This window comes from Chiloscyllium plagiosum, chromosome 22 (assembly GCF_004010195.1).
Source record: "Chiloscyllium plagiosum isolate BGI_BamShark_2017 chromosome 22, ASM401019v2, whole genome shotgun sequence".
NCBI lineage: Eukaryota > Metazoa > Chordata > Chondrichthyes > Orectolobiformes > Hemiscylliidae > Chiloscyllium > Chiloscyllium plagiosum.
This window is the reverse complement of record NC_057731.1, coordinates 41,268,159-41,295,710: the sequence shown is the minus strand read 5'-3', so window position 1 is coordinate 41,295,710 and position 27,552 is coordinate 41,268,159. Positions and strand designations below refer to the sequence as shown.

Sequence of the window (27,552 nt, the reverse complement as noted above, 5' to 3'; positions counted from 1 at the left end):
GAATGTTGTCTGGACCCATAGCTTACACATTATTCAGTGCCTTCGTCTATTTTTTTGATATCATGTGGAGTGAGTCAAGTTGGTTGAAGACTGGTAGCTGTGATGCTGGGGGCCCACTGGAGGAGCCCAAGATGAATCATCCACTTGGCACTTCTGGCTGAAGATTGCTGGGAATGCTTCAACCTTGAAATTTGCTTTGATGTGTTCGGCACTTCCATCATGGTGAATAGGGATATTTGTGGAGCCTTCTCCAGTGACCTATTTAATTGTCCACCACCATTCACAACTGGATATGGCAAGAGCTTAGGTCTGACCTGTCATTTGTGGGATCGTTTAGCTCTAACACTTGCTGCTTATCCTGTTTGCCATGTAAGTAGTCCTGTTTTGTAGTTTTACCATGTTTGACACCTCATTTATTAAGGTATGCCTGATACTGCTTCTGGCATGCCCTCCTGCACTCTCCATTGAACTGGGGTTGCTTGATAATAATAATTGAGTTGAGGGGGGTGCTGAATATACCAGGCCATGAGGTTGCAGATTGTGCTGGAGTCTAGTTTTGCTGCTGTTAATGGCCCATAGGGCCTCATGGATGCCTAGTCTTGAGTTGCTAGATCTGTTTGAAGTCTGTCCTGTTTAGCACAGTGATAGTGCAAATAACACAATGGGACAATATTCTCAATGTGAAGGTGGGATTTTGTCTTCACAAGGAGTGTGTGCTGGTCACTCTTACCAATACTGTCTTGAACAGATGCATCTACAACTGGAAAATTGGTTAGGATGAGGTTCAATATATTTTTCCCTCTTGGTTCCCTCACCAGTTGCTGTAGACCCAGAATAGCAGCTGTGTCCTTTACGAGCTGGCCAGCTCAATCCCCCACCCAGAGTGCAATTGCCACCCTCAGTGCTTCCTCCAGGTGTTCAACATGGAGAAGTACTGATTCATCAGCTGAGGGAGAACAGTACATGGTAATCAGCAGGAGGTTTCTTTGGCCACGTTTAACCTGAAGCCATGAGACCACCTTAGATAAGATGTAGTCTTATAGTTTTACCAAGACCACCCTATTTTTATTCTCCATTTTTTTAAAATTAAAGTCCGACATTCCATTTGCTTTCCCTTGAACTTAGATACTAGTTTTTGTGATTCACGAATGAGGACCCCCAAAATCCCTCTGCTGCAGCTTTGAGTCTTTCCCCATTTAAAGAATATTCAGCTTTTCAGCTCTTCCTACCAAATGCATATACTCACCTTTTTCTACATCATTATATTGCATCTGCCTGAGACAATGCGTAAGGTATGAGCAGGTAGGGAAAGAGTTAAGTTTAGGTTGCTGGACAAAGGCTCAGCTAGTATGACTTTGACCAGATAAGAGCTTGCAGTAAACAATGAAGTGTTGGGGGCAGGGGTAGTGGTTTAACTAGGTAGAGAATGTCCATTGTGTAATGTCAGATGGCTTGATCTTTACTGTTGATGCTCGCTGATTGTAATGGTCACCCAATCATTATATATGTTGCCTTAATTGGATGCTTCTCCCTGTAAGTGACTATATACTTCCTTAAGGATCTGCTGTTCGAGAGAAGATTGAGAACTCATGTCTTTATGTACATGGGCGATCGTTCACTTTCTCCATGGCTCGGAATAAAGTAAAGAAGGTAGAGCCATACTGTGTCTCTGACAGTTTGCTTTGACTGATACGGGGATACGGAAATGGAACGACACGCCCACTCACTCAACTTGTTTATGTTCCTCTTTGGACTCTGTGCCATCCTCACTATGTGACTTTTCACTTTTTTTTTATAACTTCTGCAAACTTGGCGATTAGTACATTCATTTCCATCTTCCAATTCATTAATATATAATGTAAATAATTGTGGTCCAGGACTGATGCATGTGACAATCCACTAGTCTTGAGTTTCTACATTGAAAATGCCCACCTTTTATAAGTGAATATGAATCAAATTGATTGTAAAGTGTTAACTGTATGAACTCACTAAATAGATCATCAAGATTATCTTGACAATGATCTGGAATGTGCATTCATAGAGTCATAGAGATGTACAGGACGAAAACAGACCCTTCGGTCCAACTCGTCCATGCCGACCAGATATCCCAACCCAATCTAGTCTCACCTACCAGCACCCGGCCCATATCCCTCCAAACCTTTCCTATTCATATACCCATCCAGATTACTTTTAAGTGTTGTAATTGTACTAGCCTCCACCACTTTCTATGGCAACCCATTCCACACACGCACAACCCTCTACATGAAAACTTTGCACCTTGGGTCTCTTTTATATCTTTCCCCTCTTACCCTAAATCTATGCCCTCTAGTCCTGGACTCCCCTATCCCAGGGAAAAGACCTTGTCTGTTTACCCTAACCATGCCCCTCATGATTTTTTAAACCTCTATAAGGTCACCCCTCAGCCACCAATGCTCCAGGCAAAACAGCCCTAGCCTATTCAACCTCTCCCTGTAGCTCAAATCCTCCAATCCTGGCAACATCCTTGTAAATCTTTTCTGAACCCTTTCAAGTTTCACAACATCCTTCTCATAGGAAGGAGACCAGAATTGCACGCAATATTACAAAAGTGGCCTAACCAATGTCCTGTACAGCGGCAACATGACCTCCCAACTCCTGTACTCCATACTCTGACCAATAAAAGAAAGCATACCAAACGCCGCCTTCACTATCCTATCTACCTGCGACTCCACTTTCAAGAAACTATGAACCTGCACTCCGAGGTCTCTTTGTTCAGCAGCATTCCCTAGGACCTTACCCTTAAGTGTTCTGTGGAGAAACTAGTCCAATTTTACATTAGAAATTTCTATCAGGCCATTAATAGTCACCATTATTAAGGAGCAAATCAGGACATTGTCATCAGTGCCAAATAGTTTGACAGGGCTATCAGGAAGGTCTTAACTTCAGCTGAATACTTACCCATGAGGTGCAGAGAAAGTTTGGGTATGCATGTTCTTGTGTAAGTGAACATTTGACAGCATGATGAAACCCAATTTATGACAAGTAATTACTCTGCAACTGAAAATTTGATTAACCAATAAACTGCCATTACTTCAGATTTTAATTGTTGTAAATTTTAAAGATTTCAAATAATTTTTGTTTAAATTTGCTCTTTCATGATTTTTATCTCCCTCTCAATTCAATCTTTATTTCTTCCTCTCCCCCCCTCCCAAACACTTCCTCTCTCCCCCCCCAACACACACACACACACACACACCATGTTTCTTTCAGTGTCTGTGTACAATTTGACATCGAGTTAAATATTCTAACTTATAGTTCCTTGGTTAAGGCTGCATGTCTCAGTTTGGAGACTCCAATCTACTTGGTTAATAAGATTTGCTGCTGCTTGCCGTATTTTCATATACATTTCCTGGAGATGTTCCTTTAGCTTCCTCCTGATCTCACAGCAAATGCTAAGTTCTGTTGAATGTGCAGGACTGCTGCTTTTTGTAAGAACATTACTGAGATGAGATCCTAAGGCCGTCTTTATTTATATACGTTTTCTTGCTCTTCCAGTTATTCATTTTACTTGTTTTAATTTCGAAAGACTAATGTTTATTTGGCAAGTTGAGTTTAATGGCAAAACAAAGTACCTTAAATGTTGTCCCTTGAATCATTTAAAAGGACTGGTGTAAAGCATGTGCTGAATAGAATGAGTAATGTCTCTCCTGCAGAGTGGGAATTTTTTGCTACACCCATTAATAATATCAGCAATCTCACTTGCCAAAATGAGGAGTCCAGCAACACTCGAAATGCTCAGTGTCATCCAAGACAGATCAGCCCATTTGATTAGCTCCTCACCCATCACTTAAATGTTCATTTGCCATATTTATTAGTGATTTAAATGATCAGATAGAAAGCAACAACAAGTTTGGTGATGACACTAATAACAGCAGCATTGTAAACAGTGGGAGGATAAAATTATCAACAGATATCAACACACTGAGTGTACGGGTAAGACTGGTTTTAGGAGGTAAATACAACATGTGATCTACTTAAACCTAAGATAGACTAGGATGTTTTCTAAATGGCAAAAATCTAGAAACAGTGGAAATCTCAATCTTGGGAGTTGGAGTAGAGGCTGAAAATTATCAAAAAAACTAAAGAAATGCTAGACTTTTATTTGGAGGAACAGAATGCAAGAGGCTTGAAACTACACTATAGCTGTACATAGTCTTTGCAAGCAATGGGTACACCATCTGTTTCATCCGCTGATGTCTGTGCAACGGGCAATGCTAAGAAGACACTGTACCCACCAATACAATGGCCACCCTGCCCTATGTGAAGAATGTATCAGAATTAACTGCCAGGCTGTTATGACCACTAGGTATTATGGTAGCACACCAACCTACAGGCACACTACGCCAACCACTTACCAGGACAAAGTGTTAGGTTCCTTCCCTGAGGTTTCGCAAATGAGATGGAATTCGCACACACCAACTTCTGCAAACAGTTAAAGTTTATTAAAGCTTGTACAAGCTAGGTGATCCCCTTTGACCCCCCCTTGCAGGCTTGCAAGGTTGAGTCAAAGTGACGCCTTGAACAAAGAAAACACATCCCCTTTATACAGGTCAATTGGCAATGCTGACAGAAACTCTGACTGCTCCTCCATAGTCACATGCTACTCAAGACAACCCCCAGTCACAATGGTAGGATGAGATCATCTTCAGATAATCAAATGCCCTAATCCTGGGGGGGATTAGATTCCCTACAGTGTGGAAACGGGCTCTTCGGCCCAACCAGTCCACACTGACCCTCTGAAGAGTAAACCAACCCGACCCATTTCCCTCTGACTAATGCATCTAACACTATGGACAATTGAGTATGGCCAATTCACCTAACCTGCACATCTTTGGACTGTGGGAGGAAACCGGAGCACCCGGAGGAAACCCATGCAGACACTGGGAGAATGTGCAAACTCCACACACACAGTCACCCGAGGCTGGCATCGAACCTGGGACCCAGGTGCAGTGAGGCAGCAGTGCTAACCACTGAGCCACCATGCCACCCCACTAGACTATTTCTTGGCTCAGTGATTTTCCCAAGAAAATGCAGGTGCAACATACCTCTGGCCAGAAAGCATTTCTGAATGAAAGAGATTGAATGAGAATTTAACTTGATAATAGCATAGGGTAGAAGTAGCAAATGACTGTCTAATTGGGTTGTGGGTGATTCACATCTTGTCTGAATGTTGTCCCCGCCCAAAGACAGTGTAATTTAACCCTTTGATATTGCACTCATGTCCAGAGAAATAGTCCCATTTAATCTTTTAACATTGCAAAAGGACCCCATACCTGCAACATGTAGGACCAATGTGATTTACAAATTCCTTTGCAACAACTACAACAAACATTACGTCACAAAACTAGCTATCCAACTTCACGAACACCAACTGGCAACTAAACATGATCCACTCTCGCTCATCTCCATACACACTGACGAATTCAACTATGACAAAGTAACCATTCTAGGACAAGCCAACCAGAGACACGCCGGAAATTTCTTGGAAGCCGGGTTTTCAACCAAAAAGGCCATCAGCAAATGCATAGACCCAATGTACAAACTGCTGCAGAGAAGATCTGGAAGTGACATTCTTCCCTAACAGACTAGACCACACAAAAACCAAGCGGCAGAACAACAATGCTTTACGGGGGTCGCACTGATGATGCTATCCAGCATGATGATGGAACATCTGTGCAATAACTTAGCAGCTTGGAGAGTTAACCAACTAGGTGTTCAAAGTTTGTGAGAAGATTTGTAGCTCGGGTGATCGTTGCTGTGGTTCTGTTCGCTGAGCTGGAAGTTTTTGTTGCAAACGTTTCGTCCCCTGTCTAGGTGACATTCTCAGTGCTTGGGAGCCTCCTGTGAAGTGCTTCTGTGGTGTTTCCTCCGGCATTTATAGTGGTCTGTCCCTGCGGCAGGGACAGGCCACTATAAATGCCGGAGGAAACACCACAGAAGCGCTTCACAGGAGGCTCCCAAGCACTGAGAATGTCACCTAGACAGGGGACGAAACATTTGCAACAAAAACTTCCAGCTCGGCAAACAGAAACACAGCAACGAGCACCCGAGCTACAAATCCTCTCACAAACTATGAGTCTTACTTTGGTGTCTCTCCTTATGTACACTTCAAGATCAAAGCAAAACTGAAGAGACTGACAATGCCAGCAGAAAAGACCAATGCAGCTTTTGCTAGATTGTTTAGGAATATCAGCTTTTTCACTGTTATTACTTCTCAGCGTAAATTATACCCCATAGTTATCTTTGACTCTGAGCATCTTCAATCAGCTTGGGCTGCATACAGTGGGACTCTTAAGAATGTAGCCAGCAATAAGCTGAGGTGTTCAAGCTAATAGTCCATTCTTATAAATCTGAAAAGTCATTCTTAGATCAGAAAACAATTAATTCTATTGAGGTTTGAGCTTCGTTGCTATTCAAATTACTGAAAGACAGTGATTGAAAATTGAGGTAAATTGAGAATGTGCTGAACGGGTGGTACATACTAAAAGCTGGAAGAAAAGTCAGGTGAAAAATTTGTTTCTTAATTTCCCTCTCCATAGGAGTAATGAGAACAAACAACACTCATGCTAAATATTAAAAAAGGGTGAATATCTTGGTTTGAATGAGATTAAAGATTATAACAGTAAGTATAAATGCAGGTGATAAAATAGTCTATTGGTTTCTTTCTGTGTTCACAAGTCTAGGGATGTAGTGTCTCTAGTATATAGCTTGATTTGTTCGTATATCTGGTTGTTGAATGTGAAGTGTGTTGTGAGGCACAAGTCCAGTAGTTTAAGTATGTCGTCTTTGTTGATGGGTTCAACGTCCTGTTGTCTGTTATGTCTGTTCAGCAGGTTGGCACGAAACAACACGACCAGCTATCCCTAGTAGCCATACACGCAGACGACAAGCAACATGAATTCGACTGGGACAACACTACCATTATAGGGCAAGCAAACAAAGAACAGCCAGGGAATCCCTAGAAGCATGGCACTCATCCACAAACTCCATCAACAAACACATCGACCTGGACCCAATGTACCGGCCACTACAGCGGACAGCTGAAACTGACAACCGGAAGCGGCAGGGACAGGCCACTATAAATGCCGGAGGAAACACCACAGAAGCACTTCACAGGAGGCTCCCAAGCACTGAGAATGTCACCTAGATAGAGGACGAAACGTTTGCAACAAAAACTTCCAGCTCGGCGAACAGAACCACAGCAGTTAACCAACTACTTGAGCTGTACGTAGCTTTGGATAGAAGATATTTAGGAGTGCTCTGAGCAGTTCTGGTCACCACACCACAGGAAGGATATCCTTGAAAGTTTGTGTAGTATAAATTTACCAGAATGATACCCAGATTCCAGAATATTATAAATTAAAAGAACGGCTTTCGTTTTTGCCAGAATGGAGAACCTCTCCACTGTGTTGAAATGAATGGAATCTCTCTGGAATTGCAAATTGCAGTTCAATTTGCAAGAAGAGTCATGTTGGACTCGACAGTGACTTTGTTTCTCTGTCCACAGATGCTGTCAGACCTACTGTGGTTCTCCAGCATTTTGTTTTTATTTCGAATTTTCAGCATCTGTAGTAGTTTGCTTTTATTTCAGCTGGCTGCTTTGTTCTGGATTGATGTTGAGCATCTTGAACATTGTTGGAGCTGCAAATTCTCAATGATCAATGATGGGCATAAGTGAAGGGGAAAGTGTGGTAGGTGGAAATGGGTGCTGTTGACAGAGGAGCACGAGGAACCATAAGGTTTGGATAAATACTCATAGGGTAACATAGAGATAAGTGGTTGAGAGCAGGAGATAGGTTTTCTGTTGAAATCTTTATTTTCAAATTTTGTATGCAGATCCAGAGCTTGGAAACCGGTTTTTCACCTAGCCCATCTTGGCAAGTAGCCAGCCTTTCGGGCTCGTCCCTCATCACACCAGCCTGACTCTCAAGCTAGCCTCTCCCCCAGACTGGAAATCCAAATCTTGGGTGGCCATTTATAAATTACAGGATCATAGAGCTTGGATTTTTTCGACTTTGCACCCCTGCCCTGGAAACGAAAATTGGGGCCAGTGTCTATGCTTTGTTGAATTTCGAGGTTTAGGTGTGATTTGATTTGAACTTGTCAAGAAGCTAAATGGAACTGAATTCCTCTTCCTCTTTATCTACCCTACCTCTACTGGTTTAGGAATTTGGTTCCAGTCATTATCATTTAAAAATTAGAACTGGACCTTTTAAGGGTGATTTTATGAAATACTTCTACACAGGCAAAGTTTGGAAATCTCTTCCACAAGTGACAATTCACGCTCAAGTAATTGGTCATTTTCAAACTGAGATTGATGGAGAGATTTTGGTTAATCTAAAAGTTTTAAGATATTTGGGGGAAAGACACATGTTGATGGAGCCAGGATGTAGATTGTGATCTGTGCTATGACCTCTCTGAAAGGTGGAACGGACTCAAAGGGATAAGTGGCCTACTGCTGTTCACATGGCTGCAATGTGTCCCATCTAAATGATGCACTAAAGCACCTCATGAAATCCTTCAAATCCGCAATCATTACTTTAGAAGGATAAAAGCAGCAGATGTATAGAAATGCCAATACCTGCAACTACCCTTCCAAATTGCAGAACATCCTGATTTACAAATGTATGGCCATTCGTTTATTACTGCTGGGTCAAAATCCTGTCGCTCCCTATCTAATAGCACGATAGACTGCAATAGCTCAAGAAAGTTCTTCACCACCATCTCCTCAAGGACACTTAGAGATGTGCAGTAAATAATGCTCTTGCCTGTGACTCCCATATTTCAAAGATGAACTAAAACAAGGGAAAATGTAGCTGTGATAAATGCAGAATAAAACTTGCAACACTGCTTCAATAGTGCACTTTAATCTCTCCTGGTAATGATTCTTACAATCATTACACTGTTGATTTTGTCAAAGTGAGATTGCTAAATTATTTTCACAAGGTTAATTTTGATGTGCACTGGTAATGACTGACAACTACATATTGAAAATCTCATTGTTTCCACCTCCCATCTCTGTGGATGTACTTGGATGATGTGGACTGTAGTTGTGTAGGTAGCACATTACCATCTTCTTGAAGGCATTTCACAATGAGCAATAAATGCTGACCTTTCTAGTAGCGCTCATAGTCTATGAATGTAGGTAAAGATATATATTCATCCTGTTCTGGATTTGAACTGTGGTATTTGCAGATACAATAAAATGTTGTAAGCTGTCAAATCCCTTGGTCAATTAATGTGCCCAATTTTCAGAACTTTACTTTCTCTCTGCTCATCTGATATACATATACAGGAATAGTACAGTGTCTAATGAGCAATGCTAAGGCTAAAAGCTAGATTATGTTTCTTTTTCTTTTTTTTAGCTGTGTTTACAAGTGTGTGTGCCAGCAGCATTCAGAGCAGATGTACTGTGACCTCATCACAAAGATAACCATTCACTTAAGACGAGTCTCAGAGGAGCTGCAGGTACTATTATTCTGGATATCTGATGTTTTCTTTGTGTACCTGCTATATTTTTATTGGGCATTGCTTTTACTATGATGGTCATGATAATAAATAAGTGAAGTCACTTTTTGGTTAAAACCTGAGACTAGGGGTGTTTCTCATGATAATGTTAATATTGAGTTGGAAACAGTAGAGCAGGACAGGCAGCATTTGAGGAGCAGGAGAATTGACATTTTCGGCACAAGCCCATCAGGAATGTGGAACGAGAAGGGAGCTGAAAGATAAATTGGGGGGGTGGGGGGTGAGGTTAGGTTGGGGTTGGGAGGAAGGTATGTAGAATGACAATAAGTGGATGCCAGTAAAAGGTAATTGCAATAAGTTGGTGGGGAGAGTGGAGCAGATAGGTGGGAAGGAAGATGGACAGGTAGGTCAGGTCAAGAGAGTGGTGCTGAGTTGGATCACCTCCTACCTGCATCCACCTAACACCATCCCATCCACCTTCACCCTCGCCCTCCTATTTTTCTCTCAGCCCCCTTTCCTCTTCACATTCCTGATGAAGGGCTTATACCCAAAGCCTTGACTCTCCCCCTCGGATGCTGTATGACCTGCTGTGGTTCTTCCAGCACCACACCTTTTGACTTTGACTCTCCAGCATCTGCAGTCCTCATTTTCTCCTAATGTTAATTTTGAGCCTCTGCACCTGGATCCAGTTAGATACATTGAGGATTGTACCAACATAAGCTATTATTGTCTTGATTTTGGTAGTTGGATATTGGACCCAATTGTTTCTTGCTAGTCGACATTCATTGTTGTAAATGGTTTGTTCCATTTTAGTTCATCCATCATCAGCTCACAAACTTTTGCAGCATAAATTTTGTCATCCAAAGCCTTTCCTTAATTTCATATTCTTTTGTGTGAGAAAAGAGAAATGATCACAATCAATTTTAAGAACAATTTCCTTTCAAATAAAGTCTTTTGTTACCTCCGGATGTCCCAAAGTACCAAAGAAGGTCACTATTGTAATGTAGTAAATGTGGCAACTGTTTTGTGTTTAACTAGCCTCCATGAACTGCATTGTGATCGTGACCAGATAACTTTTGTGATGCTGATTTGAGGGGCGCCATTGGTTTGAGCATCGGGAATAATTTTCCTGCTCTACTTTGAAACTGGGCAGTGGTAAATTTCTTTTACCATCTACTTGAGAAGGTAGACAGGACCTCAGTCATTAAACTGATACTAAAGATGGCACCTCCAACAGTGCAACCCTTTCTCGATGCTGTGCTCAGCCTTGATTTTCCATGTTGAAATTCTGGAATTGGTCTTCAACCAACTCAGCTGAGATTGCTACCAACTGAGCAATTGCTGACAGCAATTTGTCTTCTATCGTTTGCTTGGTGAAACTGGAAATGTTATCTTTAGAGATATGAGTGTTGAGAGGAGATGTGAAAAGTCAGGACACAGTGGATAGAAACTCTCCCCATTTGTGGAAGGGTTACAAATCAAAGGACATGGATTTAAAGTGAATTGTCAAAGAACTAGAGGCAGCATGAGGAAAAGGGTTCTTGCATATTAGTATTCAGAATCTTGAGTGCCCTTCTTGAGGGTGTGATGGAGGATGATTCAGTTATGGCTCGCTAAAAGAAAGTGGATAATTGTTGGAAGAAGAGTTTTTAAAGAGCAAAGAGCTAAGGCAGAGATTGAGTCCATTTGAGTAACTCTTAAAGAGAACTGATATGGACATAGGCTGAGTGGGCTTTGTTCTGTGTTGTTGGCATTCTGTTTCCTTTTCATCTATCTTTAGATGTGTGGTTAAGCAACATGTTGTTTGAAAGTGGATAATTGTTGGAAGAAGAGTTTTTAAAGAGCAAAGGGCTAAGGCAGAGATTGAGTCCATTTGAGTAACTCTTAAAGAGAACTGATATGGACGTAGGCTGAGTGGGCTTTGTTCTGTGTTGTTGGCATTCTGTTTCCTTTTCATCTATCTTTAGATGTGTGGTTAAGCAACATGTTGTTTTGAAAATTCTCCATCTTGTTTTTAAGCCCCTTCATGGTTGACCCCCACCCCACAATTGTGACATCCTGCGACCTCTCTGTGGTGTTGGTTTAATTCTGGCCTCTTGTGCCGCTTCAATTTTATTTGTTCCATCATTGGTCACCACAATTCAGTTGCCTCAGCCCTAAGCTGTGGAATGCCCTTTCTGCCTCTATATTTCACTTTAAAACCTGCCTTAGTAACCAGATTTCAGTCAAATGTGGCCTGGTGTTACTTTAGTTTCATATTGCTCTTGTGAAGCACCTTGACATATTTTATGCTTTATACATGCTATATGTACCTAAGTTGTTAGTTCTGTTTAAATTAGTTACCTTGCACAGTGTGTTTGAATGGTTTTGAAACTGTGTGATTGTCACTATGTATCTGCAAATTCTTGCTCGAGTGAAGCTTTAAGATCTCAAGAGTGTTGCCTTCCTATTCTGCTTTAAATCAAGTTGCTGAAGTTTGTGGATCCCATTGATGGGTTTCTGGGATAAAAGATGCTTGTTTACTATGGTTTTTGTCTTTAATCATTGGTTTGCAAGTACAGTTAGGATTCCAGAGAATGGGTCATTTCCATCTGTGGCAATGTCATCAACAGTATGAGTTTCCTGTCAATGCATGGCATTAAAGTAAAAGTAGGATTTCATCCCATCAGCCAGTGCAGAGTTTCAAACTTCACCATCCACATGCTCCTTGTTTGACTTGTACGACAGAAAACCTTTTGTAGCAGCAAATGCGATTTGTTGTATGGAGTATTTAAATTTGATTACACCGGATGTTTCTGAGGTAAGAACTTTTATTTCCTAAATTTAATTAAACAGAATTATTTTTATTTTGCAAGATGACTATCCAATCAATGTAAATGAGTTATAGGTGAACTGGGAAGCCCAATGCTGATCAGAAAGTAATCTTGAATCCCTGTTGTAATAGATGGAGGGTTGCTGGTATCAGTGGCATCTCTGGATGCAGCTCATACCAGTTGCACAATCCAGTCTGAGCCTCTGGATGAACTGATACCAATGTTCAGGTGAATCCCAAGGAGAAAAGAAGAGAGAGTAACAGAAAATGTAATAGCCAGATTGAATTTAGACCCCAGATTCTCATCTTACAAGTAATTTCTCTATATCTAATATTAAACTGCAATTAAGGAGCTTAAATTGGAGATCGAAGATCGTGGCAGTCCAAGTGGTCTGTTGTGCTGGGCTCTGTGCCATAACCCCTGGCAAGGTGAGCCTTTGCCCCTTCTCGTTAACCACTCCAGGAGAAAAATCAATAATATAAAGTTAAAGTTACTGAACACCTGAAGTTGCTAAAATTGTGGCTTGACAGTCCTAAGATCAGGATAAAGGCTAATAGAGCAAAAGGGGTGAAAGAAGTACAGCAAACAGGGTACTCCCCTGCTGTGTCAGGGTGCCCGTAGCCATTGTTCAATCTCCCTGGGTTGGCCCTTTGGATTTAATGGGGCAGCAGCATTTACTTTCAGAGTTTGCCAAACTCCGAGAAAAGATCAAAGCAGCGATGGAGCCAATATCTGCCATGCTGAAAAAGCATGAGCAGGAGATTCAAACACTGGACTGAAGAGTAGAAGCAGTGGAGCAGAGGACAGCGGCATCAGAGACCGTGGTGGACGTTGTGGGAGGGAAGATCCGAATGCTGGAAGACCAGCTCCAGGTCCTTCAGGAACAAGTGGTCGACCTGGAAAACAAAAGTAGAAGAAAGAACTTGCGGCTCGTGTGTCTCCCAGAGCGCGAGGAAGGTGAGGACCTTGTTGGATTCCTGGAGAAGTGGCTCCCGACATTCCTGGAGCTGGGGTTGGAGTCGGGTCTGGTGAATGTTGAGTGGGCCCGCCGGATCACAATAAGCAAGTCTGGGCCGGATCTGTGACCCCGTCCAGTCATAGTGTGACTCCAGCATTATAAAGAAAAACAGTTAGTGATTGAAACAGCAAGAAGACTGGGAAGAGATCCACAGGCTTTAAATACAAAGGCTGAAGAATAATGTTCTTTCAAGACTTCTCGAGCTGGAGTTAAGAGAAACGGTTACAGACAATGGTACAGTTTTTCTTTACTCTTTCTGTGCCACTTTTTCTCCCCTCTCCCTGTTTTTATGGTTACCCGTTTTATAGCTTTTGTACTGCCTGAATGTAAAACCTATTTATTTATCATTTTGGTTGGTTATTGTCTGGGTTCCTTTGCTGCTGTCTGTTTTGTTTGGATTGGGGGTGGCTATATCTGTGGTTAAGATGTATGGAGAAGAGGTGTGCAGGGAAGGAGGGTGGGTATCCATTGTTAACACTCAGAATGTAAATAATATGTGTCCTTTATCTGTGCATTGCCTGGGACTCTTGTGCGGCCTCATCTGGAAGGGGCCAGGATGGTTGCAAGGATTGAGAGAATTACCCCCAGTGGGCAATGGGGGAGATCTCTAGTAAATTGGGGTTTATTCAGGTGTTTGTTTAGATTAGATTACTTACGTGTGGAAACAGGCCCTTCAGCCCAACAAATCCACACCGCCCTGTCGAAGCGCAACCCACCCACACCCCCACATTTACCCCTTACCTAACACTACGGGCAATTTAGCATGGCCAATTCACCTGACCTGCACATCTTTGGACTGTGGGAGGAAACCGGAGCACCCGGAGGAAACCCACGCAGACACGGGGAGAACGTGCAAACTCCACACAGTCAGTCGCCTGAGGCGGGAATTGAACCCGGGTCTCTGGCGCTGTGAGGCAGCAGTGCTAACCACTGCACTGATAATTGCAGCTCACCTGTAATTGAGTTGAGTAGTGGAGATATTGCTAAGGAGTTGTTAAATGTAGTGGTTAGTTTTTCAGTTGTTATAGTTTTATAGGAGTCGTTTTTAGACTTTGTAAAGTTAATGTCTTTTTCGCTCGCCGCACCACAGGTAAGCTTCCTCCGCTTGGGAAACCCATGAGCTGCCCTGGATGACCATGGCTAGTGATTTGTTCAGGTGGTGCATCTGGAATGTAAAGGGGAGTCATTCCCCCATTAAAAAGAAAGAAGGTGCTGTCAAGCCTTAGGAAGGAAAGGGTGGACATTGCCCTGCTGCAGGAGATGCTTTTAACTGATAAGGAACATCTGAAGCTGCAGCAGGGGGGTTATGACAGGGTATTCTTTTCCTCCTCTTAGAGAGTAGAGGAGTGGTTATACTGGTAAGAAGGAACTCCCATTCCAGGTAACTGAGCAAATTAAGAACGAACATGGATGGTTCATCATTCTTAAAGCTGTAATACATGGAGAAGAGTATGGTGTCCTGAATGTCCCCCGGCGTACCTTTTTAAATTTCTAATTGATGCAGTTGCAAAATTAATGAATCTTGGGGTGTGCTGCACAATCATAGGAAGAGATTTTAACCACCTAATGAATCCTGGGGTGGACAGGATGCCAAGGGGCCCAGCAGGTATGCCCACGCAATCCAGACAGTTGGTGCACTTGTGTGAGGAGTTGGGACTAGTGGATGTGTGGAGGCATCTCCACCCTAATGGAAGAGACTTTACTTGTTATTCCAACCCACAGGAGAATTGACATGTTCCTTATGCTGTCTGTTTGGACACAACATTGGCTTGCAAAATTGGGAATGTAACTATCTTGGACCATGTGCCAGTGTATTTAGATGTTAAAATCAAGGGTGGCAGTATAGATGCACGGCTCTGGCACACAAACCCATTCCTGCTAAGGGATAGCAAGTTTGTTGAATACGTCACAAGAGAGTTCAGGGCCTTCTGGGATATCAACTTGGGTACGGCTAGTAATCCAGCAATACTTTGGGAAGCCACTAAGGCATATTTATGAGGCCTGATTATTTTGTATTCAACAACTAGAAGGAGGCAGAGGGAGGAGCAACAATGGATGATAGAGACCCGGCTGTAGGTAGTTGAGGAAGCATATTATAATAGGCCTTCGTTGGTCAAGCTGCAGTGAATCACGGCTCTCAACTCATTGCACACACAGGTGGCAAAGAAAAGGTCTCCTTTGCTAAACAAAATTTGTTTGAATTTGGTGATAAGCCAGGAAGATACATGGCATATGACTAAAAACAAAAATGCTTTCCAATCCATTTTCTTCTGTTGGAGAGAAGGCTGGCATGATTATCCTTGAGATGAAGAAGATCAATGTTAGATTTAGGGAATACTTTGCAGAGTTATACCGGCCGGGGGGGCAGTGAAGACAGAGAATGCAGTTCTTTTTTGAGAACCTGGACCTCTCCAGTATAATTGTGGAACATGTCTCTTTGTTAAATGCGCCTATGACGATAGGTGCAGGAAGCAATGAAGCATCTCCAGGGTGGCCAAGCACCGGGACCAGATGGATTCCTGTGTAAGTTTTAGAAGGAATTCATGAATGTGTTGGTGGAGCCACTTTTGTGAATGTATAGCTATTCATATGCACAGGATTGTCTTCCACCCTCTCTTGGGGAAGCTAATATCTCCCTGATTTTAAAGAAGAAAGACCCCGAAGAATGTGCTTCATACAGACCAATTTCATTGTTGAATGTAAACTTTAAAATTCTGTCAAAGGTGCTGGCCCTGAGGTTGGAAAAGGTGTTCTCCTATATTATTAAAGAAGATCAGACAGGTTTTGTTCAGGGCCGTAGCTCCTCCAACAATATCAGGAGGGCACTGAACATAGTGCAGATATGCCAGCAAAGATTGACCCTGGGTTTGGTGGTCTCCCTAGACACGGAAAAGGCGTTTGACCAGATAGAATGGCTGTACCTGTTTGGGGTCCTAGAGCGCTTTGCTCTGGGGGCAACCTTTGCCAGATGGGTGGTGGTGTTGTATAATGATCCTAAGGCAGCAGTCATCACAAATGGCACTAAGTTGGATAACCTTAATATTGGGAGGGGTAGTTGACAGGGGTGTCCTCTTTCACTGCTGCTTTTTACAATGGCAATTGAGCTATTAGCTGAGGCTATCAGGACAGATCCTGACATAGCGGCGCTAAGGGTGGGAATGGGGGAGCATAAGATCACCCTATACGCTGATCATGTTCTTTTGTTCTTGGCCAATCCGGTGGAATCTGTTCCCTGATAGATTCAAAAAATTTATTTATTTGGCAATTTTTCAGGGTACAAGATCAACTTTACAAAATCAGAAGCCATGCTGGTGGGTGGATTAGTGGAGGTGCCTGATCTGAAGGATGGATTGCAGTTCCTGTTTAAATGGTCATCAAAGGTTTTTTTATATTTGGGAATTTTTATTACCCCTGCCTTCCACCAGTTGTATAAAGCTAACTATGTGCAACTATTAGAGAAGATAAAACAGGATTTGCAGCGGTGGGAGAGATTACCATTATCATGGTTAGGCCGAGTAGTCCTGATTAAAATGAATGTTCTTCCTCGCCTGTTGCTACCCAGAAGAGTATTACGCAGGCTCAATGGTTGGCTAGGGTCCTTTATTTGGTGTTGCGAGCGCCCCCTAATGAAATTTACTAAATTGCTGCTGCAGCGTAAGTGGTGGGGGTGGACCTTCCAGACTTGAAGAGATATCAAATAAGCGCAGTGTTAGCATATGTGGGTGACTGAGTATTGGGGGGGAGGAGGCATTCGGAGTGAATTTTGTTTGATGCTGAAGCCTCATAGTCGCAATGTCCCCTACTTATTCTATTAGTCGTGGATAAGGTGAAATCTGTGAGCTATGTAAGAGCCCAGTCATTTTAAATACGGTGAAAGCTTGGAGGAAATTGAGGCAAGACGAGGGCAATGGGCTTAAGGCCTCGCTATTTATCCCATTGGTGGGATCCCAAAGATTTAGACCTGGGGCAATGGACTCCGGCTTTAAGCTATGGGAGAATAAGGGAATCTCTTGTTTGGGAGATTTATTTGAGGGGGAGGTCTTGATGTCATTTAGCCAGCTAAGTCCGAAATATGGATTGTCAAATAGGGGCCTTTTCTGGTACTTTCAGATAAGGGATTATATGCAGAAGAAGACCACGCTTCTGGCTCAGTCTTTCAAGTCAAACATGGAGAAGAGTGCTTTGGTGCATGGGCGCTCTTTCAGTTAGTATTTTGTATCATTTTTAGAAAGGACGTGCCTGAGGAGATGTGGAAAGACTCTGTAGGACTTGGAATCAGGAACGAGGAAAGGATATTTCATTGGAAACGTAGGAACATATATGGAAAAAATGTGAAGGAAATCTCAATATGTTACAAAGCACAGGCCATTGCAACTGAAGATTTTATACAGGGCTCATATGGGGCCAGAGAGGCTAGCTAAGTTCAAGGAAGGAGATCTTCAGGGCGTCCCAAATGTAAAATTAGTATAGGCACCCTCACACACTGCTATTGGTCATGTTGCAAGATCCGGAGATACTGGAGTGCCATAGTAAGGGAGGTGAAGGAATTCCTGAGGATTGAAGTCAAAGTGCACCCGGTACTACTCCTGGGGTTGTTGAATTTGCCCTTTCTGGGGTAACATTCTAACCCACTGTGCAAAGAAGAACATTTTAATGAATTCGACATTGGACAAATCCCCAGGTCTTATGGGGTGATGCAGGCTGGTGATGGAGCATCTCCCCCAAGACTACCTCACAAATATGTTGCACCACAAAATGGAGCAGTATTATAAGATGTAGTGGCCCTTTCTAAATTATACTGATGCAGACTTCGATTAGATTAGATTTGCTTTTTAGATTACTTACAGTGTGGAAACAGGCCCTTCGGCCCAACAAGTCCACACCGCCCCGCCGAAGCGCAACCCACCCATACCTCTACATTTACCCCTTACCTAAGGCTACGGGCAATTTAGCATGGCCAATTCATCTGACCTGCACATCTTTTGACTGTGGGAGGAAACCAGAGCACCCGGAGGAAACCCACGCAGATATGGGGAGAACGTGCAAACTCGACACAGTCTGTCGCCTGAGGCGGGAATTGAACCCGGGTCTCCGGCGCTGTGAGGCAGCAGTGCTAACCACTGTGCCGCCCACTATTGGCAATATTAATTAGGGCCGTGATATAGCTATGGGGATCAGCTTGGGTGCCTGTGGGGCCTTGGGAGGGGGAAGCTGGTTGGAAAAAAATACAGGTACAATGACTGGTGCCCCCTAGTGGAAGTGTGGTGAGTGAAGTTCAATAATGTGATATAATTTAAGATAATTTGAATTCAGCTTAATTTAATTTTTATTTAATTGATTGAAGCTTAGCGTAAGTAAAGTAGATGTTTGTTCTGATAGAATATTAGGTAATTTATCGTAAATAGTATTGTGATATGATATTGTTGTACTACCTGTATCTTTTTGTATTTTGGTATCGTTTTTTGTATGTAGTTATTTGTAAAAGATTTGAAAAAGTTTTTAATAAAAGTATTTGTAAAAAAAGAAAAGGTGTTTAATTCAATTGATACTTGGATTCAGGGATGCCCAAGATTTTAACTTTTGATTTCTGTTTAAGGCATTAGTCTTAATTTGAACAGCAGTAAGGGCACGTGCATTACAACAGTGAATCCTTCAATCGTGCATTATAGGCTGTGAAAAGTTTTGGAATGCATTGGGATTGAGGAAAGTGCTATATAAATATTTTTAATTGGTATCAGTATCTTAGACTCAGAAGAAAATTGGTTAATATTTATGTTCCTGATTTATCAAGTATCCCATACCCTTTCATAAGATCATGACTGATCTGTCCCAGCCCTCAGCTCCTCAAATCCTTCAACTCTTCGATTGTTTAAAATATCTAACTACCTCCTCTAAATATCTTGTGATTTAGCCTCTATAGCTCTCTGGGGTAGAGAATTTAATGCATTAATGACTCCCTGGATCAACCTATCCATATCCCCTTGCATATTCCTTATATCCTCAAAGCAACATGTCATCCCATCTATTTATGTTTCATCAGCAGATTTAGACAAATACCCTGTGCTCCCTCCTACAAATCAATAATATAGATGCTAAATAATTGGGGCTCAGATTGATCCTTATTGCAATCCACTAATTATATCTTTCCAACCTAAAAAAACACCCATTAATCCCGAATTTGTCTTCTGTGTGTTCTCAAATCTTTGATCTATACTAGTAAATTACCCCAATACTCTGAGTCGCCTTCTCCCAGACTTTGAAGAAATCCCTCCAGAAAGGCATCGATTCACCTGCTGAACAAGCCACATGCTTATGATGCCTGGGTTCTCACCGACAAAGGAAATCTTCTTTGCCAGCACAAGGGACTCTGAACAAGAGGAGAACAAGGGTGGTGCTTCAAAGGCTCTCTGAAGGCTTACCTCAAGAAATACAAGGTAGAAATCAATGCTTGGGACACCCAATTTGGAGGAACTTCCTGTCTGAAGGGAACTGTAGCTTCTAATCAAACTATAGAACAATGGACATGATTTTCACTGCTCGACAAACCCCTAGAGAAGTGTCAGGAACAACCTCCACCATGTTACATGATCTTCATTGATCTGACCAAGTCTTTTGATTCAGTTGGAAAGTGCTATGGAAGACCTTGTCAAAGGTCGGCTATTCTGAGAAATTCATCAACACTCTCTGTATCCTCGACGACAAGATACTGGCGTTGGTCCTCACTGATGGGAATATGGCATAAACCTTCGTGATTAAAACTGGAGACATGTAGGGAAACATCACCCCAATCCTTTTCTCCATCTTCGTCGCTGCCATACTTCACCTTGTCCAGAATAACTGGTGAGGACATTGTCTACAGGATGGATGGATAACCTTTTGACCAGTTGAAATCCAAAGAAAATTATATTGACATCGCTTGTGGAACTTCAGTACTTTATGCAGATGACAACACCATCTCTGCTCTGTCGGAAGAGCAGCAACACAAAATGCTTTTGCAGAAGTATACTGAAGAATTGGTCTTGCCTTTAACCTCCGGAAAACTCAATTTCTTTCCCAACCTGACCCAGGACGTCTGGTCTGTCCCTCCATTAAGATCAAAAGAGAAGTTGTCCCTTATGTGGAATAATTCCCCAACCTGAGAGCCATGTGTCATCTAAGGCAGACATTGATGCAGAGCACCGCGAGTGCTGCCTATGGACGCCCTAAGATGAGAGTCTTCAACAACTATGACATCTATGCTGATGCAGAAGACTTTGTATTAACTGACATCTTTGGGCACAGGCATGGGCCAGTTGTTCAAATATTCCGATTGATCAAGCAGGTCCACATAATCAATGGCAAAGTGCACACTAAGTAATTGAATCATAATGCAGGAGCTATACACATCACTGTTGGACTTTTATTTACAGCATAAATTACTTAAATAGTGATGCAGCTTTGCCTTAAATAAAACTTACTGACAGAGTCTTCTCATTCACAGCCTCAACTGACAACTTGGACGTTGTGGAGATTGTGATAATGCAGTAAACTTAGGGTATTTCAAGATATAATTTTTTTCTGGTTTATTGGGATTGCAAGTTCATAAGAAGCTGCTTCAAATAAAGCTTGCTGTGCTAAGATCCTCAATTATATGGAGGTCAGTGTTCCGATTCGTCTCTATTGCTTAGAATTGTGGACTATGTTTTTTTATGTGATAAAGGGTTCAGAAAAGATTTCCAAGGATGTTGCCAAGGTTGGAGGATTTCAGATATAGTTAGAGGCTGAATAGGCTTGGGGCTTTTTTTTTCCTGGAGCAAAGGTTTATAAAATCATGAGGGGCATGGATAGGGTAAATACACAAAGTCTTTTCCCTGGGGTGGGGGAGTCCAGAACTAGAGGGCATAGTGAGAGGGGAAAAGATTAAAAGGGACCTAAGGGGCAACTTTTTGGTGATACATGTATGGAATGAGCTGCTAAAGGAAGTGGTGGAGGCTGGTACGATTACAACATTTAAAAGGCATCTGGATGGATATATGAATAGGAAGGGTTTATAGGGAAATGCTGGCAAATGGGACTAGATTAGGTTAAGATACATGGTTGGCATGAATGAGTTGGACTGAAGGGTCTGTTTCCGTGCTGTATATCCCCATAGTTCTAAGTGCTGGAGAACACTTTTTGACGCTATTCAACAATGTTTAGACACATTCTGTGCATCTGCTGGAAAGACAGGCGTACAAACATTTATTTTTTTTTTAGAAGCCAGTAGCACCAGGATTGCGAGTGCGATCATTCAAAACTAACTCCACTGAGCCAGCCACTTGCTTAGGATGCATGAGTTCTCCCTGCCAAAGCAAATCGTCTTTGCCCAGCTCAAGGGATGCGAACGAGTGGAGGACAAAGGAAGTGCTTCAGAGACTCTCACTGAATCCTTACTTCAAGAAATACAAGATAGAAGTCAATGCTTGGGACACCCCAGCTCAGAAGAAACTAATTTGAAGGAACCTTCTGTCTGGTGGGATGCAATTCTTCAAGAGCACCTGTTGGCAAGATGAGGTGTGGAAAACGAGTCTGAGAAAGAAATGCCTGCGATCTCCAGTCCAAAGCACAATTTCAACACCTGGAAACGCATGCCAACTGTGCGGTCAGCATGCAGCTCTAGGATCAGGCTCATCTGCCACATAACCCACAGCATCCATGTCCAGTGACATGAAACTTTCTTGATGGACAGTTGGGCTTGTCACTGATCATCTGTGAGCACCTATCTTGCACAGTAGCTTTTTTAAGTAACACCTTATCAAATGCTTCTGGAAATCCAAATATGTGCCATCTACTAGTTCCCCTTTAACAACTCTGCTTGCAATATTCTCAAAGAACACTTGCAGCATCTTCAAACATAGTTTTCTGAAAGCAAGATCATGTTCACATTGTTTGATTGTCTTAAGCTTTTCTAAATGACCTGTTATTTATTTCTCTATGATGGACTTTAGAATTTTCCCAATGACCTGTTAAGTTTACTGGCCTATTGCTTCTTGCTTTCTGCCTCCCTCCCTTCTTGCATTGGGAAGCAACATTAGCAGTTTTCTAATCCACTGGAGCCATTCCAGAATCCTGAGTGTTCAGGAATTCCTCCACTATATCTTCAGCCACTTCCTTTAAAATCCCTTGATGCAGGGCATCTAGTCCAGGCAACTAGTCTGCTTTCAGTCTTTGTCAAATACTTTACCTTTCATGACTGTTAGAAGATCTTTCCTCCATTTGCACTTCATTTATTTGATATTTTTGGGATGTATATGGTGTCCTCCACTGTGATGATTGCTGCAAAATATTGGCTTAATTATCTGCCATTTTCCTATTTCCTATTGTTAGTTCCCCAGTTGTGTTCTCCAAGGGCTTCATCCTCACTTCAGTTATTTTCTTTCCATGTACAAATTTAAGCTCAGAAGTGTTTTATATTTCTTGCCATTAAATAATTTATTGTATTTTTAAATTATTATTTATGTAGTCATCCACAGCAGGTTCCTAGGAAATTCCCAATTATCTGGCAAAGTAGCAGTTTTTTGACACTTTGTCTACCTTAGTTTTTGATTAGATTCACTATTCAACCACCTTTTATTGATCATGGGTGAATCATCATTGTTATTCAGTACTTCTGTTTAACCAGGATAAGTTTTTACTGAGTGGCCTGAAATATTTGCTTAAATATCTGCCATTGCTTCAATAAAGACCTTCCCGTTAGGCTGTTTTTCCAACTGCTTTAGTTTATCTTCCTGTATGTAATTGCCTTTATTTAGTTTGAGGACAATAGTTTGAGATCTGGGTTGCACTCCCTCAAAAGGAATTTGAAATTCTATCATGTAGTGGTTGCTTTCTCCTTTGCAACCTTTAACAAGAAATCTGTTTTTAATTCTACCTCATTACATATTACTAGATCTAAATTAGCCTCTTCCGCTGTTGGTCTATAACATTTAGCTCTAAGAACAATCTGTGATGCACTGTATGAAATTCTCTTCCCATGTTATCCTTGCCCATCTGATTTGTCGAGTGAATACACAGATTAAACTTATCCATGGCAATTGTAGTGCCCTTCCATGTCTCAATTTTTTCCTAATTTTATACTTTGTTTAACAATGAGACAACTCTTTGAGGGTCTATTGGTGACACCCACCTAGGATTTCTTTTCCTTGCTATTTCTTATTTCCACTGAACTGATTCCACATCAAGGTCTGTTGCACCAAACTCATTACTCACGCACTGGTACTGTCCTTTATTAGCAATGCTACCCCACCTTCTTTTCCTTTTTGCTTTTTCTTCCACAATGTCTCACGCTTCAGGCTCTCTGCCTTTATTCCTGATGAAGGGCTTTTGCCCGAAACGTCGATTTTACTGCTCCTCGGATGCTGCCTGAACTGCTGTGCTCTTCCAGCACCACTAATCCAGAATCTGGTTTCCAGCATCTGCAGTCATTGTTTTTACCTATATACCCATGAAGGTTGAGACCCCAGTTTTGGTCAGCCTTAGTCATATCTCTGTAGCTATCAATCCTATTCATTAATTCCTGGTAAAATGGTAAAAGCTGTATGTTAAATTTTTTAGGCAGCGAAATTTAGAAAGATTATAATGTTGTTCTTGCAATCTTGCCATCTTGGAACAATTCTTTGTTCCTTTTAAGTTGACTGCAATTATATTTACAATTCTCATTATTTACTATGCATTTGTTCTATGCTGCACTGGTGATTTCCTTATAATTTAACAACATCTTGGTAACATATTTAAACAGTATATATTGGGTATTGGATGATTGCTTGTAATAACTAGCAAATAAATTCAACTTAAAGTTGGCTGACCAGTACACTAGATGGCACTGAAAATGAAATTTTGTGCAAAGGCTTTGCTGCTGTCTTAACAGTAGATCATTTTAGCCAGTAGGTGTCATTCTCGTCTCATGTAAAATCAAGTAGCATTGGGATGCAAACATTCCCAGGGTGTTCTCATGTACTTTTCTTTATCAGTTCCCCCTCAGGCATTTTCTTCATTTCTTGAAAGTGATCATTTCTGATTACTGCGTACTAAAAGTGGTTCTTTATTCTGTTTCCAAGTGGCCATTAAAATGCATACTTTCAGTGGTCAGTGGGTAATATACCAAAGCTGCTACCTACTCCTCCCTTTAGATGTGTAGCTTAGTGCTATAGTATGTGATGAGTTTCACCAAATCTATTCCTTGCATGTGTTTATTACCTCCTGTAGTTCGTTAGTGTATCTCCATTGTATTAAGAACTTCAGTAACATGGAACTGGTGCAGGGGCAAATATCAAACTTTTTAATGAGGACTAACCCTAAAGTGAAAATAATTTCATGAGGTTAATGAATCCTAATACAATGGGTGTGAATCTCCATTAAAAGGTGTTAAATTTGAGCATTTTATTTTTTAACAGTAAACAATTAGGAGGAATCTACTGCCAGTATAATAACTCAGCATTAACATATAGTTAACACGCAGTTGATCTTGAATTATACAGAACACGCTTTGTTTTTAAAAAGAATGTATAGAAAAACATCTTTTGATAAAGTGTCTATCAGTTGCCTAGTTCTCCAAATGTTGAGTCTTTTTCTAAATTTGGTAGAAAAACACTTGCATATTTTAAAACACTTTCTATTTAAAGCTGTTATTTCTCATCAACTGAATATCCATTTGAGTATAGATTTGTGAGAAGTAAAGGCAACATTTTTCCATGTGATTGTATAGTTTATCTTTCTGTGCATCCTCCCTGACTCTATAAAGAGTCAGAGATATACGGCAGGGAAACTGACAGTCTGGCACAACTGGTCCATGCTGACCAGGTTTCTTGTAAAAGGGGAACTAGTCCCATTTTACTGAATTTGGTTCATATCCCTCTAAACCTTTCCTATCCATATGCCTGTCCAAATGTCTTTTAAATGTCATAATTGTGTCTACCTCTACCACTTCCTGTGGTAGCTCATTCCATTTATGTTGTCACCCTCTATGTGACAAAAATTTAGTGAAAAATTTTCTCCTGAAAGCAGCAACTTATTTTAAATGAAGTTACATATTTTTGCATTTGCATAGTGCCCTAGATAATAAATTCAGCTCAATGTGTGAATATTTGAATGGAATGGTTATGTTAGTTACTATTAGATATGCAGAGTTTATTTTTATTGCTTTGCTATTACACTTCCAGGGTGTCCCTGAAAGGCCAATGGTTGCCCTCTGGGTCACAATGTCATTGGCTGGAGGTTGTGTTCATGACTATATGGGACAGGAACAATATTGCAAGGGTTTAGGGAAGTGGAACTAAGTTACTTGTAAAGGTTTTGAATGAAATCTTCATCTTGAAGTAATAATGGGACAAATGAAAATGATGCCTATTTTAGTATTCACCTAGTGAACTGCAGTACTCAGATTGGTGCCTAAGTTTTCTTAATAGGCCAATGGATGGGGAAGCAATTTGACACTACTAGTAGTAGAGTTTGCCCCAATACTCAATAATTCCAGTTTTGCTAGGGCTCCTTGATGCCACATTCGGTCAAATGCAACCTTGATGTCAAGGGCTGTCGCTCTCCCCTCACCTCTGGAATTCAGCTCTTTTTATTTTTGTCTGTGTTTGAGGCTGTAATGAGGTCAGGAGCTGAGTGGCCCTGGCGGAACCTTATCTGGGCGTCACTGAGCAGGTTATTGCTGAGCAGATGCTGCTTCATAGCTCTGTTAATGACATCTTCCATCACTTTACTGATGATCGAGAGTAGACTGATGGAACAGTAATCAGCTGGGCTGGGTTTGTTCAGCTTTTTGTGTATTGGATACACCTGGACAATTTTCCACATTGTCTGTCTGGTAGATGCCAGTTTGTAACTGTACTAGAAGAGCTTGGCGAGGGGAGTTACAAGGTTTGGAGCACAAATCTTCAGAACTATTGATGGAATTTTGTCAATACCTGTAGCCTTTGCACTATCTAGTGTCTCCAACCATTTCTTGATGTCCTGTGGAGTGAATTGAATCAACTAAAGACTGGTGTCTGTGATGCTTGGGACCACTGGAGGAGACCAAGATGGTTTATCCACTTGGTACTTCTGGCTGAAGGTTTCTGTGAATGCTTCAGCCTGGTTTATTGTTTATTCATGGGGTTGTGGGTATTGCTGGCTGGACAGCATTTATTGCCTGTCCCTCATTGCCATTGAGAAGGTGCTTTCTTGACCAGCTGCAATGCACGTACTATAGGTTGACCCACAATCCAGATTTTGAAACAGCGACAGTGATGGAACGGTGATACATTTCCAGGTCAGAATGGTGAGTGCCTTGGAGGGGAATTTACAGATGGTGGTGTTCCTGAATATCTGCTGCGCTTGTCCTACTAGATGGAGGTGGTCATAGGTTTGGAAGATGCTTTCTAAGGATTTTTGGTGAATTTCTGCAGTGTATCTTGTAGATGGCATACACTGTTGCTACTGAGTGATGGGAGTGGATGCTTGTGGATGTGGTTTTGATCAAGCGAGCTCCTTTGTCCTGGATGGTGTCACACTTCTTGCATTGTTTGAGCTGCACTTATCCAGGCAATTGGGGAGTATTCTATCATATTACTAACTTCCATCTTGTAGATGGACAGGCTTTGGGCAGTCAGGAGGTGAGTTACGTGCTGGAGTATGACCTCCTCTTGCAGATATTTTTTTCATATGGTGAATCCGGTTGAGATTCTGGTCAATGGTAGCCCCCAAGGATGTTGGTAGTGGGGGATTCAGTGATAGTAACATCATTGAATGTTTGTGATTTTAGAGAAGATTTTTGCTCAGGATGTGGATCAGGTTATAAGTTTGCTCTCTGAGCTGGTAGATTTGTTCTCAGAAGTTTCGTCACCCTCATCATCTGTGTTTTTGGATACCAGTGATAGTTGTCATTTCTTTTGGTGTCTAGTTAACAGAATAAATAGCAAGTGGGACAGAACACCAGTGCTTCATCGGAGGCTCACTGATGTTACCTAGCATGGTGACGAAACTTCTGAGAACAAATCCACCAGCTCAGCAAACTTACAACCTGACCATTGAACACCAAGGGGCAGTGATTAGATTGTCTCTTATTGGAGATGGTCATTGCCTGGCATTGGTGTGTGATGTGAGTGTTACTTGCCACCTGTTGGCTCAAGTCTGGATATTGTTCAAACCTTGTTACATTTGGACATGGACTGCTTCAGGATCTGAGGTGTCACGAATGGTGCTGAACTTTGT

At 41.7% G+C, this 27,552-nt stretch overlaps 1 protein-coding gene across 1 annotated transcript in view; it reads left to right on the top strand.

Annotated features, from left to right (window-relative positions):
• cacul1 (CDK2 associated cullin domain 1) overlaps window positions 1-27,552 on the top strand; it is a 110,950-nt gene that overhangs the window by 38,534 nt on the left and 44,864 nt on the right. The window contains exon 3 of the mRNA XM_043712850.1: window positions 9,405-9,507. Within this exon, the coding sequence (XP_043568785.1) occupies window positions 9,405-9,507 (103 nt within the window). The remainder of the gene's footprint in view (window positions 1-9,404; window positions 9,508-27,552) is intronic.